Source organism: Notechis scutatus, chromosome 5 (genome assembly GCF_049901735.1).
Source record: "Notechis scutatus isolate UNSWTSFEM ecotype Mainland chromosome 5, rNotScu1.2, whole genome shotgun sequence".
Classification (NCBI taxonomy): domain Eukaryota; kingdom Metazoa; phylum Chordata; class Lepidosauria; order Squamata; family Elapidae; genus Notechis; species Notechis scutatus.
In genome coordinates this window covers 103,919,986-103,938,400 of record NC_142013.1, presented here as the reverse complement: position 1 = coordinate 103,938,400, position 18,415 = coordinate 103,919,986, and the positions used below count along the sequence as shown (strand labels likewise).

The 18,415-nt window shown below is 48.3% G+C and overlaps 2 protein-coding genes across 7 annotated transcripts; one reads left to right on the top strand and one right to left on the bottom strand.

The window, feature by feature from the left end:
* Positions 1-1,013: 1,013 nt before the first annotated feature.
* Positions 1,014-5,696, bottom strand: MZT1 (mitotic spindle organizing protein 1). The gene is made up of 4 exons (XM_087967431.1): positions 5,612-5,696; positions 5,341-5,486; positions 4,328-4,447; positions 1,014-4,190 (listed from the first exon to the last, which is right to left on the bottom strand). Exons 1-3 carry the CDS (start codon positions 5,658-5,660, stop codon positions 4,424-4,426), a joined length of 219 nt encoding a protein of 72 aa, XP_087823557.1. The 5' UTR covers positions 5,661-5,696; the 3' UTR covers positions 1,014-4,190; positions 4,328-4,423.
* Positions 5,697-7,888: 2,192 nt separating this feature from the next.
* BORA (BORA aurora kinase A activator) lies at positions 7,889-18,090 on the top strand. 6 transcript variants are annotated; one of them, XM_087967425.1, is made up of 10 exons: positions 7,889-8,072; positions 8,217-8,262; positions 8,600-8,681; positions 9,245-9,310; positions 10,017-10,073; positions 12,164-12,384; positions 14,057-14,210; positions 15,277-15,821; positions 17,134-17,259; positions 17,433-18,090. In XM_087967425.1, exons 1-10 carry the CDS (start codon positions 7,981-7,983, stop codon positions 17,514-17,516), a joined length of 1,473 nt encoding a protein of 490 aa, XP_087823551.1. In that variant the 5' UTR covers positions 7,889-7,980; the 3' UTR covers positions 17,517-18,090. The 6 variants fall into 6 exon arrangements, with proteins under 6 accessions (XP_087823551.1, XP_087823553.1, XP_087823555.1 ...); XM_087967426.1 differs by having other exon boundaries at positions 7,891-8,072; positions 17,436-18,090; XM_087967427.1 differs by lacking the exon at positions 9,245-9,310.
* The last annotated feature ends 325 nt before the right edge of the window (positions 18,091-18,415 follow it).

Below are 18,415 nucleotides of genomic sequence, written 5' to 3'. Positions count from 1 at the left end.
GCAAGATGGCTAAGGAGAGATTGCCTCTCAGATCCTCAGGGAGCACTTCCTTCACAAGGGTCGTCATCATTAGCACCATGGACCAAACACCTGAAGCAGGCATGCTTACTCCTGATGAAAGGAACACATGGACATCCAGCCTTGCAGGACTGTCATCTTCTTCAGGGATATTTCAAATTATCTACATCTGTTTCGTAACTTTTATTGTCCCGTCCCTCATCCGGAGAATCTGGAAGGATAACTGCCAGAACAGATTCTGTGCCTACACACACACACACACACACATACAAAAGTTAGTGCAACGAAATATTGTTACAAAGCCTTCTTTCAGCTTGGATGTCAAGGGTTGGTTGCCATCTGGTGGAACACGTTGAGAACACTAAATAGTTTAGCAAATGCAGGACCTGACCATGTTTTTCAGATGCTTGTATCAAATACGATGGTTACCCTGCATGAATTTGCCAGCTTTTTATTTTGAAAACATTGAACTATCAAAAGGGTGAGGCTTGATAGCTGGGCCTACTTCTTCAGAGGCAAATAAGTATTTCACAGAAGTCTACTTTTTCCAAAGTGAAAAGCTGATGGAAACATTTGTGGAAAAATATGATATTGCTCCTTTGGTTTCTTATTTCTCTGACCAGCCTCTGATCACTCACTTCTTAGAAACGTTTATTTTTTTTTACTGGATTGCTTGGCTATTTTTTAATGTTGCAATACTGTTTTTGAGTTTTCAATCTCCCCTTCTCCTTTTCTGTATTTTAGCATCTTCCTCTTCTGCAGTTGCCTTCCTCAACACGCACATACACGCAAAGCAGGTGACATCCTTTGGAACGCAAAGTTGATTTGCAAATTACTTAGAAACTTCCGTCTTTTCATCAGATCCATCAGTGTCAGAAGCATCACATAAGTAAGGACAAAAAAAAAAAATGCAGAAAGGTAGGACCTGACTATAATTTTCAAAGGACAGATACACATCTCAACAAAATGACACTTGTGATGTAGACAAAACATAAGTGCACAAGGACTGGTTTTATTTACCGTAAAGCAAACTCCGGTTCTTGAAATGTTTAACACTTACAGGTTCCAAAAATAATGTCGTGAAAATACATCACACTGGTGAAAACAAGGTTGTTTTCTTTCAGGCTACATTTAACAAAAGATAAACACAGAGTTTTGCCAGCATTAATAGCACACAGTCCAGTGAGATTAGTTTAATGGCGAGACCAACCATTTTTTATACGAGGAAAAAAAAAGTATTTAAAGGAAACATGTTTTTTTTCATAAACACATTAAAAGCTTTTATTTTTTATTTATTTATCATCTCTTTATTATTTTACAAATAACTCAAGGCGCAGAATGTATTCAACACACCTCCCTCCACCTATTTTCTCCACAACCACTACCCTATAAGCTGGGTTGAACTTAAGAGAATGATTGGCCTAAAGTCACCTAGCTGGCATTCATGGCTAAGGCAGGACTTGAACTCTTTCTAGTCTGGTGGTTTTAACCACTAGACCAAACTAGCTCTAATAATATATTTTCATAGCATATTTTTTCCTACTGGTGATTTAAGTACAATTTTCCATTTTCATTAGATGTACATTTCCCTGTGAAACTGAGAGAACAAGCCAGGGGTATCTTTTGCAGCGTTTTGATGAGCTGACATTGTTTTCATAGTGTGCAATAGCCATTTGCACACTATGGCTAAGGAGCAGCATTTACAAAGCTTGATCAACAAGCACGATGGTAATAAAAGTTTGCAAGATTCTTTAGTTCAAAAGACATTGTTTCATTCAGGACAAGATTGTTTGGTTCAAAATACACTGCTGAAAAAAATAAAGGGAACACTTAAACAACACAATGTAACTCCAAGTCAATCACACTTCAGTGAAATCAAGCTGTCCACTTAGGTAGCAACACTGATCGACAATCAATTTCACATGCTGTTGTGCAAATGGAATAGACAACAGGTGGAAAGCATAGGCAGTTAGCAAGACATCCCCAATAAAGGAGTGGTTCTGCAGGTGGTGACCACAGACCACTTCTCAGTTCCTATGCTTTCTGGCTGATGGTTTGGTCACTTTTGAATGCTGGTGGTACTTTCACTCTAGTGCATGAGACGGAGTCTACAACCCACACAAGTGGCTCAGGTAGTGCAGCTCATCCAAGATGGCACATCAATGCAAGCTGTGGCAAGGTTTGCTGTGTCTGTCAGCGTAGTGTCCAGAGCATGGAGGAGCTACCAGGAGACAGGCCAGTACATCGCGAGACATGGAGGAGGCCGTAGGAGGGCAACAACCCAGCATCAGGACCGCTACCTCCACCTTTGTGCAAGGAGGGACAGGAGGAGCACTGCCAGAGCCCTGCAAAATGACCTCCAGTGGGCCATAAATGTGCATGTGGCTGCTCAAACAGTCAGAAACAGACTCCATGAGGGTGGTATGAGGGCCCGGCGTCCACAGGTGGGGGTTGTGCTTACAGCCCAACACCATGCAGGACCGTTTGGCATTTGCCAGATAACACCAAGATTGGCAAATTCGCCACTGGTGCCGTGCTCTTCACAGATGAAAGCATGTCCAAACTGAGCACATGTGACAGATGTGACAGGGTCTGGAGATGCCGTGGAGAACGTTCTGCTGCCTGCAACATCCTCCGGTTTGGCAGTGGGTCAGTAATGGTGTGGGGTGGCATTTCTTTAGGGGGCCGCACAGCCCTCCATGTGCTCGACAGAGGTAGCCTGACTGCCATTAGGTACAGAGATGAGATCCTCAGACCCCTTGTGAGACCATATGCTGGTGCGGTTGGCCCTGAGTTCCTCCTAATGCAAGACAATGCTAGACCTCATGTGGCTGGAGTGTGTCATCAGTTCCTGCAAGAGGAAGGCGTTGATGCTATGGACTGGCCCATCCGTTCTCCAGACCTGAATCCAATTGAGCACATCTGGAACATCATGTCTCGCTCCATCCACCAAGGCCACGTTGCACCACAGACTGTCCAGGAGTTGGGGGATGCTTTAGTCCAGGTGTGGGAGGAGATCCCTCAAGAGATCATCCGCCACCTAATCAGGAGCATGCCCAGGCATTGTAGGGAGGTCATACAGGCACATGGAGGCCACACACACTACTGAGCCTCATTTTGACTTTTTTTAAGGACATTACATCAAAGTTGGATCAGCCTGTGGTGTTTTTTTCCACTTTAACTTTGAGTGTAACTCCAAATCCAGACCTCCATGGGTTGCTAAATTTGATTTCCATTGATAATTTTTGTGTGCTTTTGTTGTCAGCACATTCAACTATGTAACGAACAAAGTATTTAATAAGAATATTACATTCATTCAGATCTAGGATGTCTTATTTTTGTGTTCCCTTTATTTTTTTGAGCAGTGTATATATTGTTTGGCGTAATAGTATTCCAGTATTGGAGGGGCTGCCAGAAAGAAAAGGGGTGGGGTCAACTTATTTTCCAAAGCACCAGAGGGCAGGACAAGAAACAATGGATGGAAACTAATCGAGAAGCAACCTGGAATTAAGGAGAAACTTCCTAACAGTGAGGATAACTAACCAGTGGAACAGTTTGCTTTCAGAAGTTGTGGGTACTTCATCACCAGAGGTTTTTAAGAAGAGACTGGGTATCCACTTGTCTGAAATGGTCTAGGGCAGGGGTCTTCAAACTTGACAGCTTTAAGCCTTGTGGACTTTAACTCCCAGAATTCCTTCTTCAGTCATATTAGCTCAGGGATTCTGGGAGTTGAAGTCCACAAGTCTTAAACTTGCCAAGTTTGAAGACCCTTGGTCTAGGGTCTCCTGCTTGAGCAGGGGATTTGACTAGAAGATCCCCAAGCTCCCTTCCAGCTCTATTCTGATTGATTGAAAAGATACTGTTTCATTTTAGTTCTATTCTCGGAACTGCAACATGTAAACTTCCTTCTTAACCTGAAGGTTAAATATGTTGGTGGTGCAACTGGATACATTTGAATTTGAAATTTATTTTTTGACCTTTTTTTCACAGTATAAGCAATTGTTTTAACTACAAAACAGCCAGAAAATTGGAAATATACAGGAAATAAACCTTTAAAAATTAATCCACCGTAGTGAACTCCTTCATGAAGATGTCCATCTTCTAATGTTAAGTCCATTGGCTACATCTGAACGATAGTCAGCATTTTATCAAATATGAGGCACGTGTTTCAACTGGGACAACAAAAGAAATGTCTGTTAATACATAAGATTTTTAAATCATATACAAGGATACAAAATGCATTTTGAAAAATAGTTGGTTAGTAAGTATTTAAAAAGCACTATATTTTCTACATCTGTGAGAAACTTACACAACATCTTCAACAAAAATCTTCTACGAATAAAAGGCAAAATCTTCTAATTCTCAGAAGCTTCATGTCAGTGGGAAAAAAAAATCTTCTCCTGATTTAATTTGTCATATTGTCAGCTGCCTAGGAAAAAGGATTTTGATTATACCAGTGTAAGTTCATAAGCTGCTGCAAATTAATAGCAACACACCAAACATTTATTGCAACCCTTTTGTCTAAAATGCCTGTGGAGATCATGCTGCCCAAGAGCTGCCAATTCATTGGGAAATATACCACATTTTTCAGATATAAGACACACTTTTTCCACCCCCCAAAAAGTGAGTGGAAACGTCTGTGCGTCTTATGCACCCAATGTTGCCAAAGCCCTGCCCACCCTTCAGCCTCCCCTCTTGGGCCCCTGATTCCCAGCAATTTGCCTCCTTGCAGCAAACTGCCTGTTTCAGCTTTAGCCCTGCCTGATTAGCACAAGCCTCCGACCATCCGCTGTTTCAGGCTGCAGGGATTGCCATTGCAATAATGCACCCCATTTTCGGCCTCCACATCCCATTTTTGGCCTCCGTGCACCCCATTTTTGGCCCATCCCATCGGGAATGTGCTGATCTAGAAGAAGGGGGAGGGGTGCTTAAGACTTGAGGGGGGGAGGCAAAGAAGGTCTGGGAATAATAGAGGGGCTCTTAGAGAAGGGGGAGGGGTGCCTGAGGCTTGAGGGGGGCAAAATGTCTGGGGCAGAGGGATCTAGAAGAAGAGGGTGCTAAGGCTTGGGGAGGCAAAGAAGGTCTGGGAATAATGGGGTCTACAAAGGGGAGAGGTGCTGAGGCTTGAGGGGGGGCAAAATGTCTGGGGCAGAGGGGATCTAGAAGAAGGGGGGGGTGCTGGAGGCCTATTGGGGGGCAAAGAGGGTCTGGGAATAGAGGGATTAAGGAATTGCTTCTCCGGCCTGGGATGGGGGTGAGGGGGGTCTCCCGGCATCCCCGCCGCCAAAGAGCCCGCGTCACGGGCCGCCCTCCTCCCCGCACCTTCAGGGCCTCGGAGGCCTTGCGCAGCTCCCGGATGACGGCGGACAAGGCCTCGGGGTTGATGCCCTGCTCGCACAGCCGCACGCAGATGGAGAGCGTCTCGGCGTCCAGGCCGGTGTTGAGCAGCCGAGAGATCTCCATCAGCACTGCAAGAAAAAGAAAAAAACGGGGATGGGGTCAGTTCGCTCCGGGGGCTCGTCTGCATGGCCTCGAGGGAGCCCCGGAGGAAGAGGGTCGTCCTCCCCCCCCCCCTCAAACAGAAGAGACGCACCGTCCATCGTTTCCCTCACGGCGTTTAAGTTGCCGGAGGAGGTCGCCATGGCGGCAGCGCGCCGCGACCTTTCACCCGGAAGCCTAACGGAAAGAAGATTAAGTGTGTGGGGGGGGGGAGGAGAAAAACCGACCGCGGCTACCATAGAGCGGAAAGAGAAAGAGAAGGGCGAGGGAAGCGCCGTCCCCAGCCAATGGCGTCGCGCTCCCTTTTGAATGCGGCGGCGCCTCTTCCCGGAGAGGCTGCTTCGAAGGAAGGGGGCGGGGAACTCCCCCTTCCCGCGCGCCGATTGGCCGGCTGGCGCGGAGGAGTTAAAGAGCCGTCCGCCTCGGCAGGAAGCGTTGGGGCGGCAGGTCGGGGGGAACTTAACTGTGGAGGAGAAGAGCTGGGATGCAACGGCGGGGGGCGCCGCCGCCGCCGCCGCCGCCCGAGACTCCCGGCCGGGTGCAGAATCCCTTCGAGAGTCCCGGCGACGTCCGCCACTTGCAGGAGCAGACCGTCTGCAGCCCCAGCGCCTTCCGCACCGCCCGCCCGCGGGAGTGAGTTTTGTGGGGGCAGATTGAGAGGAGGGAGGCGGTGCTGGGGCCCCTGGGGGTGAGGAGGAGGAGGAGAGGCTGGGGGAAGGGGAGGGGCAGATGGGGCGGGGTGCTGGGAACTTGGGGGGGGCAGAGGGTCTGGGAACAGAAGGGATCTAAGAAAGATTGGGGTGCTGGAGGATGGGGGACAGAGGGAATCTAAGAGAAGATTAGGGGTGCTGGGGGGCAGAGAGGGTCTGGGAACAGAAGGGATCTAAGAGAAGATTGGGGTGCTGGAGGATGGGGGGACAGAGGAATCTAAGAAAGATTAGGGTGCTGAGGGGCAGAGAGGTCTGGGAACAGAAGATCTAAAAGATTGGGGTGCTGGAGGATGGGGGACAGAGGAATCTAAGAGAGATTAGGGTGCTGAGGGCAGAGAGGGTCTGGGAACAGAAGGGATCTAAGAAGATTGGGGTGCTGGAGGATGGGGGGACAGAAGGGATCTAAGAGAAGATTAGGGGTGCTGAGGGCAGAGAGGGTCTGGGAACAGAAGGGATCTAAAAGATTGGGGTGCTGGAGGATGGGGGACAGAAGGGATCTAAGAAGATTAGGGGTGCTGAGGGCAGAGAGGTCTGGGAACAGAAGGGATCTAAGAAGATTGGGGTGCTGGAGGATGGGGGACAGAAGGGATCTAAGAGAAGATTAGGGGTGCTGGGGGCAGAGAGGGTCTGGGAACAGAAGGGATCTAAGAAGATTGGGGTGCTGGAGGATGGGGACAGAAGGATCTAAGAGAGATTAGGGAGGCTGGGGGCAGAGAGGGTCTGGGAACAGAAGGGACTAAGAAGATTGGGGTGCTGGAGGATGGGGGACAGAGGGAATCTAAGAGAAGATTAGGGGTGCTGGGGGCAGAGAGGGTCTGGGAACAGAAGGGATCTAAGAAGATTGGGGTGCTGGAGGATGGGGGGACAGAAGGGATCTAAGAGAAGATTAGGGAGGCTGGGGGCAGAGAGGTCTGGGAACAGAAGGGATCTAAGAAGATTGGGGTGCTGGAGGATGGGGGACAGAGGAATCTAAGAGAAGATTAGGGAGGCTGGGGGGGCAGAGAGGGTCTGGGAACAGAAGGGATCTAAGAAGATTGGGGTGCTGGAGGATGGGGGGACAGAAGGGATCTAAGAGAAGATTAGGGAGGCTGGGGGGCAGAGAGGGTCTGGGAACAGAAGGGATCTAAGAAGATTGGGGTGCTGGAGGATGGGGGGACAGAAGGGATCTAAGAGAAGATTAGGGAGGCTGGGGGGCAGAGAGGGTCTGGGAACAGAAGGGATCTAAGAAGATTGGGGTGCTGGAGATGGGGGGACAGATCTAAGAGAAGATTAGGGGTGCTGGGGGGCAGAAAGGGTCTGGGGACAGGAGGGATCTAGGAGAAGGAGGTAAGGGTGCCTGAGGCTTGAGGGGAAAGATCTGGAACAGAAGGGACAGGGGTGTTGTGGGGGGCAAAGCATGCTGGGCAGAGGATTTCAGAGGAGGCTTTGGTGGGCAGAGGGGACCTCGGGGAAAGGAGGCCTGGGGGACAAAGTGTGTCTCAGGGTAGAGAGGGTTTAAGAGAAGGTTAGGGGTGCTGAAGGCTGGGGGTGGGTGGGCAGAGAGGGTCTGGGGGCAGAGGGGATCTAAGAGAAGGGAAGGGCTGGCTTGAGGGCAAAGAAGATCCGGTGTAGAGGGGATCTGGGAGAAGGGAGATGGGTGCTGGAGGCTTGGCGGACCAAAAGGAAATTTGGAGGCGGAGGGTGTCAGAGGAGAGGAGTTGCTTGGTTCTCCAAAAGCCCCCTGAACCTGTTTCTGCAGAGCCCCGGGCGATTCATGTGGTCTATTGACGAGCTGGCCCTGATCGACCCAGTGGAGATCAACTCAGAGGACATCCATCGCCAGGCCTTCTACCTCAGCCAGACCAGGTGGAGCAGTGGGGTGGCTGCAGGCATGGAGGGAGTTCTCCCTGGCTGCCCCTCACTCAACCTTCCTTCCTGTGGGGGTGGCTGCAGGTGTTGGAGGGGGTTCTTACAGCCCTTCACTTAGCCTTCCTTCCTTCCTCTTCACAGGATTGACAGGGAAGTCGAAGAGCGGAGGCAAAGGGCCATTGAAGAGGTAACCACCATTGTCATCCTTGGTTCAAGCCAGCTGGGGTGTGTGAAATCCAGCCATTCAGTAGGATACTGCCCACGAAGCTTTCCTTGCCTGCTGTGACCTTCAAAGGTCCCCTGAACAATGAGTGGACATGAGGGTGCTCAGGAAATGAAAACCTTGTCTGGTGCTCAGTCCGTTTCAACGGAAGCAGTTTCAAATCTACTCAGTGTTGGAACCAGCATCAGTTTAATGCAGGAAAATACTTTCCCCTTTTCTTCTTGAAACTCTACAATCTGGGATTGTCCCCTGCAAAAAGGGGGTGCATGTCATTAATACGCATCCTATCCTCCTTTCCTAGTTTTTCACCAAAAGCACCATTGTCCCATCGCCCTGGACCAACCCCATCGGGAAACAGGATTCTCAGCTGAATTCAACCAGATGTAAGTAGCCGCTTCTGTTCTGGGGGCAGGAAGGTTCACTTGCAAGCTGTGTTGTTCAGGCCTGGGATGCAAATGGTTGCTTTCCAGGATCTCCAACAGACAAGGCTTATAACAAGCAGGAAAGGAGGCTTAAAATAACTTTATTGTCACTTTGAATCTACGCTAATTGGCATACATTAAAATGAAATCTGGTTGCATACAGACTGTTCTATGTGCTTCTGAGTCCATCCTTGCTAAGCTAAAGGGGGGGGGGGAACTTTGCATATTCCAAGAAAAAAATATTTTTTTTCTCTCAGTTCATAATCTTAAGATCCAGTGGGGATTGTTGCTGTTGGCTTAAATTGCAATAATTAAAATTACTTAGTTTGAGCTATTGTTTGTGTACTTTCCTCTGTGTTTGATGGATGGATCGATTCTACGAGTCGAACCGTTTGCTCAAACCTGACTGCCAAAATGTGAAGGGGAAGGGAGCGTTTTCCCGTTATGGCCAAACAGAGGCAATGCCCTTTTATGCTTTCCTTGTCGATATTCCAGCTGTTCACTAAGAACTCCATAAATTGCAGGTGTGGAACTCAACGATGTTTCGCCCGTCGGCAGAGAAATAGTCATGCAGCCTGGGAAAAATAATGGTTTGTATGAGAACTTTCAGGGAAAGAGTGAACTTGATATACGAAGAGATCTTCATGCATTTCTGTAGGGAGATGTGTGTACAGATGGTCCTTGACTTATGACTGATCACTTAGCAACTATTGAAATTCCTAATGGACCTCCTGAGTTACCTACTTATAACCCAGATGTGAAGTTCTGACGGTTGCCCCCCTCGCCCTGCAGTCAACGTGCCCACCCTTCTGGCACTCGGCAACTAGGAAACATGGCCACTTGCAGTCTCCCGTGGTCACCTGACCACGTTTTACGACCGTTTTGCTTGGTTCCTTTCAGTTTCAGCAAAACAAAATGGTTTTACAACCGTCATGACATGTTATGACCACAATGGGCAGGCTCCATTATGGCCACAACTCAAGGACTACCAGTAGAGAAGAAGGAAGCTTGTGTTGCTTGATCCTCCTGGCATCGTGACTAGGGGCAAAACCCTTTGCAGTCTAGCCTAGGTGGGGTTTTATGGGAGGCCGTTTTCTGCCTAGTGTTACAGCCTTTGAGTTCCCATTCAGGTCTTTATCAGGCTAGCCCTGCTCTGGGTCTGACAAATGCATCCCAGTTTGTTCCAAATGCAGCCTTGGAAATGTTGCCGTTTTATTGTGAAGAGACTTGAACCACAGAGAGTTTTTTTTAAATGCTTGATGATGCAGCTTTGCTCTACTCTTGTTGTTTTTCCAGTTGCTTGTCAGACTGTGTTATCTCTGCCTGTGGATTTTGATTTGGAAAAGATACTGGGTAGGTAACTGGTAAAATAAGCCTGCTGCTCTGTAGGGTCTCTCATAACTGTCTAAACCGGACGGGAGAAGTTGAAAGAATTAGCCCCAAAGGCGTATGATCAAAGGAAAGGATCACAATTTTAAGACGAGTCTTGAGAGGTTGTGCAAAGACCAGAGGTGGGATTCTGCCGGTTTGGACAGGCCTGTTTCTAGCTTCCGGTGGGCCTCCAGAACCCGGGAGAGGCCATTTTTGACCTCCCAGGCCTCCAGACCCTTGGGAGGGTGAAAAACAGCCCTCCCGGAAGTTCCAATAGGCCACGCACACCCAGCAACCGGTTGCTGGGATTTTTAGATTTTTTGGTGGTAAAGACACAAAACAACTGAGGGTGAGGGTTTGAGCTTACGGGTTGGTTTATGAACGTTTTGTTACCAGGCTAGGTATCATCTTCAGCAGACTTCAAGGGATATCAGTGTCCACATTCTTCTGTTTATCCTCATCCTACACCCGAGCCCCAGATGTTCACCACTGTTGCAAAACACAAAACAACTTGGTGTGATTTGCGGCTGCTCCTCGTTCCTCCTCTCTGCAGTTTTTCTGAGTGAGGTGGAAGACAGAGAAACGTGTCCATCCCGGCCCACAGGTTTCAAAATTCCCCTAAAAGGGCGCGAATCCAAAAGAGTCCCTTGCGATTCGTGCTCTCTTCTCCTTTGACCTTGTGCAAAGCATAAATGGTCAGATTGGGTTTTACCTCAGGGTAGATTTGATTTAAATCAAGTTGATTTAAATCACTAGTAAAAAGGCTTGATATAAATCAACTTGATCTAAATCCTAATTTTTAAAGAGCAACTGTCATCTCTGCCCCACAGTGGCTCTTCCTCCTGTGACCCACTGTTGACTCGCCGACAGTCCCATTCACTTTATTGGGATGGTTGGTGATTTGGCAGTGACATAAGGTGAGGACCGTGGTGAGCAGAAGGTGAGTGGATGCCTGCTAACAGGTGCTGCCATGATAGATCTGAAATGACAGGTGCTCTTTAATATATTTATAAGCTGCTTAGAAAGTTTCACTTTCATTTTTACTGCTTGGCCTTTCTCCTCACCCTTAGAGCCTTGGTAGTTTTATTTCTCCTCAAACAATCATACAGTGAACATAGATTTGCAAAACAATAGGATAAAGGAATATTCCTGAACTTTGCTTTTTGATTTACCTCACGGTTACTGGGAAATTGTGCGTGAATGCATCAACGCAGTGCATTGTTATCTCAACTTGCAGAGCTCGGACTCATCGAATGAGTTTACCAAAAATGTAAATATTGCAGAATATATAGCCTCAAGCTACATAACTTAAGCTACATTACAAGCTGAATAAACTAAAATATTAATGTATATTAAATAGAAAAATATATTTTACTCCAAAAGCATTTTATTAAAATAAATTTAATAAAAAAACACCTAAAAATCCAGTATTTTTATTTTTAAAATAGATTTTTATCCACCCTGGTGTCAGGTTCCAAGCAATGCAACCATTATAAAAGGAACAATTCCTCAAAGAATAAGTTCATTTAGATACACCATCGTGGCACTAACTTGTGAAAAGCCAGTACTGAAAGTTTCCTGGCTTTCCACGTCACTATAATCAGAATTTTCTCAATTTTCCAAAACTATTTGTCACATTGTCCAACCAGGATGTGAGATGGTTTCCGGGCAACTTCGCTCATCCTTCCTTTGGCCAGTCAGCCATTGGAGTGCAGCTGACTCATCGTCCAGCTATGTTATTTTGGCTGGAACTCCATCCACCTCAGCTCTTCCCCCATCCCACTCTCAAGTGCAGGGGGGGGGGGGGTCTTCAAACTTGACAGCTTTAAGACTTTTGGACTTCAACTCCCAGAATTCCTCCTCTAGTTATGTCAGCTCAGGAATTCTGGGGGTTGAAGTCCACAAGTCTTAAAGTTGCCAAGGTTGAAGAGCCTTGCCCAAGTGTGTCAAACTGAATTTATATAATTTCACCATCTAACCAAATTCAGGCTTGACGCCTGATTTACCTTGGGAAGGAAACTGAGTCCCCAATCGTGACGTCTATGTGTGCCATCTCATGTCCTCTTCCTCAGGTGACTATTTCAAAGCCGATGAATCAGCTGACCAGTCGCAGGAAAGCCTGAGCTCTTCCTCCTTGAGGAGGAAGCTCTTTCTGGATGAAAACGGCAGCCTCTCCTCCGAGAACTTCCCCCCTTCTCCCAGCCTGCGTCATGGTCCAGCTTCCCTGGGCGTCCTCTGTTCCATCGACCTCTCTCCAGTCCGCTGCAGGAGCCCTCTGAGTTCTTCCAGCTCAGTGAGTAGCTCATCCTGGAAATGTTGATTGTGGCAGGTCAAGATGAGGCCAGCAGGTTTTGGACCGAAGAGCCAAAGATATCCCTCATGGGGAAACTGTACCCTCACTGCTTTCTGCAGATTGTCTTGGCTTTGTGGGGTGGGATGTCAGAGGGATGAGTGCTGAAAGATGGGAGGGTGCTGGTTTCCCTGGTGTTGATTTAGATGCTGTCGGTAATCCTACTCAGCCATCTAGCAGAGAAAGACTCCCGGCCGTTTGTATACTTTACTGAAGTTTAAATGGATACAGGAGTTGCCTAAGACAAATCGGAGGTTTTCCCATCCAAACAATACAAAGTTAAATTTTTATGAGCCGCGGTAGCGCAGTGGTTAGAGTGCGGTACTGCAGGCCACTTCTGACTGCCGGCTGCCTGCAATTTGGCAGATGGAATCCCACCAGGCTCAAGGTTGACTCAGCCTTCCATCCTTCCGAGGTGGGTAAAATGAGGACCCAGATTGTTGGGGACAAGAGGCTGACTCCGTACACCGCTTAGAGAGGGCTGTAAAGCACTATGAAGCGGTATATAAGTCGGGTGCCGAAGTGGATTTCTTCGAGGGCCGGATCAGCATTGTGTAGCTTTGTAGCTCCGTGAGCCAGTGGGGGGCGGGTGGGGAGAGCAGAGGAAGGAAGCGGGACAGCCGCCTCCTGCAGCACTTTACTGGCCAAAATGGGGGGGGGGCTTCTGTTGAGGTAATTCCCCATTAGGAATATTATTATTTGCTGCGCACACAGGGAGATGTAGTGAGAGTAGTGAATAATAACAGACACACACAGCACACAGCCACGCTGTATAGTAAAATGTAGGTTTTTACTTCCAGTAAAACGGTTAAGCAAAGTTCAACAAAACAGTCCAAGTCATTCACGGTTAAAGCAGTCAGTTTTTAGTCCAGGGATAATCCAATAACAAAGTCCGGTATCAAAAAACAGTTCAGTAACAGACTTACATCAAATCCAAGAAGAACTACGATCAGTCAGTAGGGAAAAATGTAGGAACGGCAACACTCTCAGCAACAACAGAACAGAACAACCCAGGTTTCTGGCTCCATCTTATGGAGGAACCACACCCGATTACAGTTTTAGCATTCCCTTAAAGAGACAGTATTAAAATGTCCTGGTTTATATATTTGCCAACCCAAATGTTAGGTGACTTACATTCCTAACAGCTTCCGGAGGTCCCCATGCGCCCCATTTTTGGCTAGCAGAGTCCTGCGGAAAGCCAAAAACGGGCTGTGGGGGAGCTGCGTGCGGCCCGATTTAGCCGGCAGAGGCAACGAGGGCCAGTCCTTTGATATTTCCAGGCTGGCCCCGCAGATCAGATTTAAGCACACCGACTTTGATAGCCCTGGTCTAAGTGCTGTTGCTATTATCTGTATCCAGTTATCTGTAAATGAGGTGCTTGTATCCCAGCTCTGCTTATCGCTAGTTGAGCTTGGCTAGCTGAAGCTTCTCACAAGGGCCAGCTGGGCTTCCATCCCTCCTCCCCCCCCTCCACTTTTTTCCTTGCGTTCCGATCCTTCCCTCTCCCCATTTGCAAATGTCAGGCTGTCAGCTCATGAAGCTTGAGTTAGGAGAGACACAACCGATGCCTTCTGTGGCTTGCTCTTAATGGGAATCTCTGTCTTGCGCTTGAAAGGGCCACCTCTCGTCCAGCCCCATCCAGGGGAATGCCAGGGCATACAGTTTGGGCAGCCTCCCCAGTCCTTCCTTGACACACAGGAGTCCGGCAAATCTGGCGTCGCCCAGTTTCTCTCCCGTTGGCATCCAGCTAAGAAAGACTCCACTGGCAGGTACGTAGAGGCCTCTTGCTGGGACCTGAAGGAGGATCTTCATCCTGGGGTCCAGATGGGATCAGTTTGGAGGTTCTTCTTAAATCTTTAGGGAGCCCAAAGTGCCCCCTGCTGTCCAAAGTGTTCCCTGCCCTGCTTCCTATTGGCATGTGGCTGTTTGATCCAGAGGGTGGGGTGCCTTCAATGCCAACCTTTAGATTTAATGTCTATGGAGATTCTCAGTCATCCAGGTCATGGTTGCCTCCGATGTGCTTTTTCAACAGGCAACTGGACTTTCTGGTTGCACTTCTCATCCAAGAAGCTTCATCAGTTCTAACAGGAAACCTGAGTCAACCTTGAGCCTGGTGGGATTTGATCTGCCAAATTGTGGTAGGAGTAGCTTGCAGTACTGCACTCTAACCACTGCGCCACCGAGGCTTCGGTAGGTGCCACGGAAGATGTTTCTCTTCTCATTCAAGAAGGTTCATCAGTTCTGACCGGGCGGTGAAGGGCGGGGGAATGGAAGGATTTAGTTCTGTCAGAAACAATCCTTCCATCTCCCCGCTGCCCAAACATCTAGTCAGAACTGGATGATATATAGCATTTGATGTAGCATTAGAAGAATTTCTATGGAGATTCTCAATCATCCAGGTCCAGGGTCTTCAAACTTGGCAAGTTTGAAGACTTGTGGACTTCAACTCCTAGAATTACAGAGTTAACATGACTGGAGGAGGAATTCTGGGAGTTGAAGTCCACAAGTCTTAAACCTGTCAAGTTTGAAGACCTGTGATCCAGGTCATGGTTGTCCCAAAGACAATCTCCCCCTCCCTCCCCGTTAGAACTGATGAAGCTGCTCGGGTGAGTAGTGAAATGTCTTTTTCCTCAAAGACGTAGCCCAGTTGCCTTTTGAAAAAGCACGGTTGAGACCATCCTCACTCAGGCATCCTCAAAGAAGCAGTCTGTCCCGTCCCCCCCTCTCCGTTAGTGGTAGAAGGGTCCAGCAACCTTATCAAGAGGACAGTTGGTTCTGCACGCTTGGCATATCCTCCCGCTGACCTTTTCCTCCTTTTCTCCACCAACAACGCAGATCAAAGGCAGTTCACGTTTCGCTCTCCGGATCTGCCTTCCGTTTCCAACGTCTGCCGTCAAGTTTCCGCCAGCAGCAGGAGTCCCTACGTGGAATGCTCTCCGTTAAGGAGTCACTCGCCCATGAGGCTCCTCTCCTGCCGGGGCGCCACGCTGTATCAGAGCTCCTTCCTTCGCCTCCCTTGCACCCCAGAGAACTTCCAGGAAGAGCTGGCGGAAGCAGCCGAGGCCATATCGGCCGGGAGTCCCAGGGCGGGCCTGACCCCAATAGACGTCCCATCGGCGGGGTCCCACTTGGAAATAGCTGCTGAGTCTCTCTCACCAGAGACCCCCGAAGGAGTGGCACTCGGGCCCTGCTTGGAGTCTCCCGGGGAGAAACGGACGGTGGAAATTGCTGATCCGGAGATGCTGGATGAGAACTCGGTGAAGGGGTTGTCTGAATGTGACAGAGGGGCCGTGACTGGACTGAGCTTAGAGGGGTCTTGCATCTGCATGGCTCCTTTGGCAGAAAGCAGTGTTTCCCCCTGTGAGAGCAGCAGTCTGCAGGTGAGAGTCAGCCCAGCGCTCAAGGAGCTGCGGCCCCAAACATCCCACCCAACCCCCTCCCGTTTCAGGCTGAACAAAGGAGTTGAGCAGAGGAGGTGGGGGAATAGAAAAGGGTGAGAGCAGGCTGGGTTTTGGTCAGGCTAAGTTCTAGGCCAAGGGTGTCAAACTGGATTCGTTTGAGGGCTGGATCAGCGTTAAAAGTCCTCCGTGGGGAGCGGACGGACGCCGCCTGCAGCACCCTGCCGGCCAAGATGGAACGCAGGGGGGCTGCGCGAGGCCCCTCCTTGCTGACCGTTTTTGGCCTCCATGGCCTACTGCAACACAGTTTTTGGGCTGGCAGAGTGTTGCTGGGGACAGCCAAGAGCCTGGGTGGGTAGGCGAACCGGTTCAGTGTCAGCTGCTCTTCCGGACAACCGGTTCTATAGAACCGGGCGGAACCGGTAGCATCCCACCCGAAAATAAACCTAGCAAGGCTCCTGTGGTTACGGCATCTTTATTTTATTTCTCAAAGTTTGGATGCCGACCATCTCTTCCCCTGGAAGGAACTTCCACAAGAGCGATAAAATCCCACCTTTTTACAGTCCTGACATTGCTCCCAAATGAAAAGCGTTCTTGGGTGCCATGGTGGAGGGGGAAGATCCCTCTTCACAGAAATTGCCCAATTTCCAGCTGACTCTCCTTGCCAGGTGCACAACCTATGTCGAGTTATACCGGGAGGTGTTGGAGACATTCTTGCACATACAGGTAGTCCTCGACTTACAACAGTTCATTTAGTGACCTTTCAAAGTTACGCCACCAAAAGAAGTGATTTATGACCAGTTTTCACATGACTGTCGTAGCAGCCCCATGATTACGTGATCAAAATTCGGAAGTTGGCAACTGGCATGTATTGATGACGGTTTCAGTGTCCTGCAGTCATGTGATCCCCTTTTGCAACCTTCTGACAAGCCAAGTCAACGGGGGGGGGGGAGCCAGATTCACTTAACAACCATGTTACTAACTTAAACAAGCGCTGATTAATAACGACAAGGTCGTAAAAGGAAGCTCACTTAACCTTCACTTAGCAATATAAATTTTGAGCTCAACTGTTATAAGTCAAGGACTATCTACTAGACCTAGGCACCTCAGGGGCTTTAAAAAGGGAGGGGTTGGTTTTTCCTGGAATTGTGTTTCTTGGTTGGTGATCCATCCCCTCATCCCCTACCAAGAACTGTAGAATTGTGGAGCTGGAAGAGCCTGGAAGATGATGTTCTTCTACTGCCCCTGTTAGTGTTGGGATAATTATTTCTATGCCCTGGTTTCTTTTGGATAGATGGACAGTGGTTACAATACCCAGGCTTACACCAGCAGTCTCATGGATACAGCTGGAGGCGAGCTCAGCTACAGAGAGCATGGCACATTTGAGGCTCAGAGGAAAATCCATGTTTTCAGAATGAAGGTAGGTGGTTCCAGGCTCGTCTTCAAAAGAAGACAAGCATCTTCAGTCTTCTAAGCCCTGGCTTGGGGAAGAAATTGAGGGATAGTCGTGGGAAACCTGTGCAAAGGTTGAGATAGCTAATGGCCAATCTTTTGGGTCTTCTTCCTCTCTCTCCCCCTCCCCCCACCCCCAAGCAGGGAAAATCAAAATCTGGATACTGGGCTGAAAACGCTTGTCAATCCAGCAGCCTCTTCTTGGAAGTGCCTTTGCCAAAATGATCTGAGCTGGCATAGATCTGCTTCTAACTGGGATTGAGAAAGAGAGACTATCCACCAAAGCTGAATGCCTATTCTGACAGATAAATTGACACTGGATTGGTACAACTGGCTTCCTGCAGCTGACGGGAAATTGAACCCAAAGATGATCTGCCTGGCCATAACCACCAAGGTGGCACTGGGATGTTGTGGGCTACATTTGTACACTTGGATTCTCACAAGGACTCAGTTGGGGGTAGAACGCTGCCACATCTCTTCGACATGCATTGATCCTTGGTCTACCCAGGTACAGCCAGATGTTTCTTAATGTGCCAATCATAGGCTTATTTCACCAGGCAGGGGCTTCCCTTGCATGAGTATTGCCAAACATACCAATACGGATGCCCCGGTCTTAAATTTAAGGGGAAGTTTGAGATTAGGCATCAACAACATGCCAAATGGTGTGGCAGAGCAATAGGTGTTGCCTTGTTTTCGGTGCAAATCAATAGCATTTGTTTAAAAGGAATCTCTTTCGCGTCTTGATTACGCTAATCGTATCGGAGCCGGATGAATTTTTAAATAAAGTGGTTGTGCTTTTTCCCGTTTTCCGAAGTTTTTATTACCAATGAATGCAAAACAGAACGACGTCCGTTTCAACAGGAGGCGAGAAAACATTGTTAGAATAAACCAACCTTTTGCACAAAAAGAAAAGCAACGTTCTGCCCAATCATTTTTTTTTTTTGCTCAATACTGGACTGGAATTGTGTTTCATCATTAAAAAAAAAAAAACTTGATACGTTTAAGGTAACGGTGGTCTCCCTGCCCAATTTGTTATACTCGGGGAAAAGTCCACATTAGTACCTTAGAATGCTTTTGTTCTTGGTTGTTGTTTTTTAACAAGTACTGTGGTTCTGTACAATAAG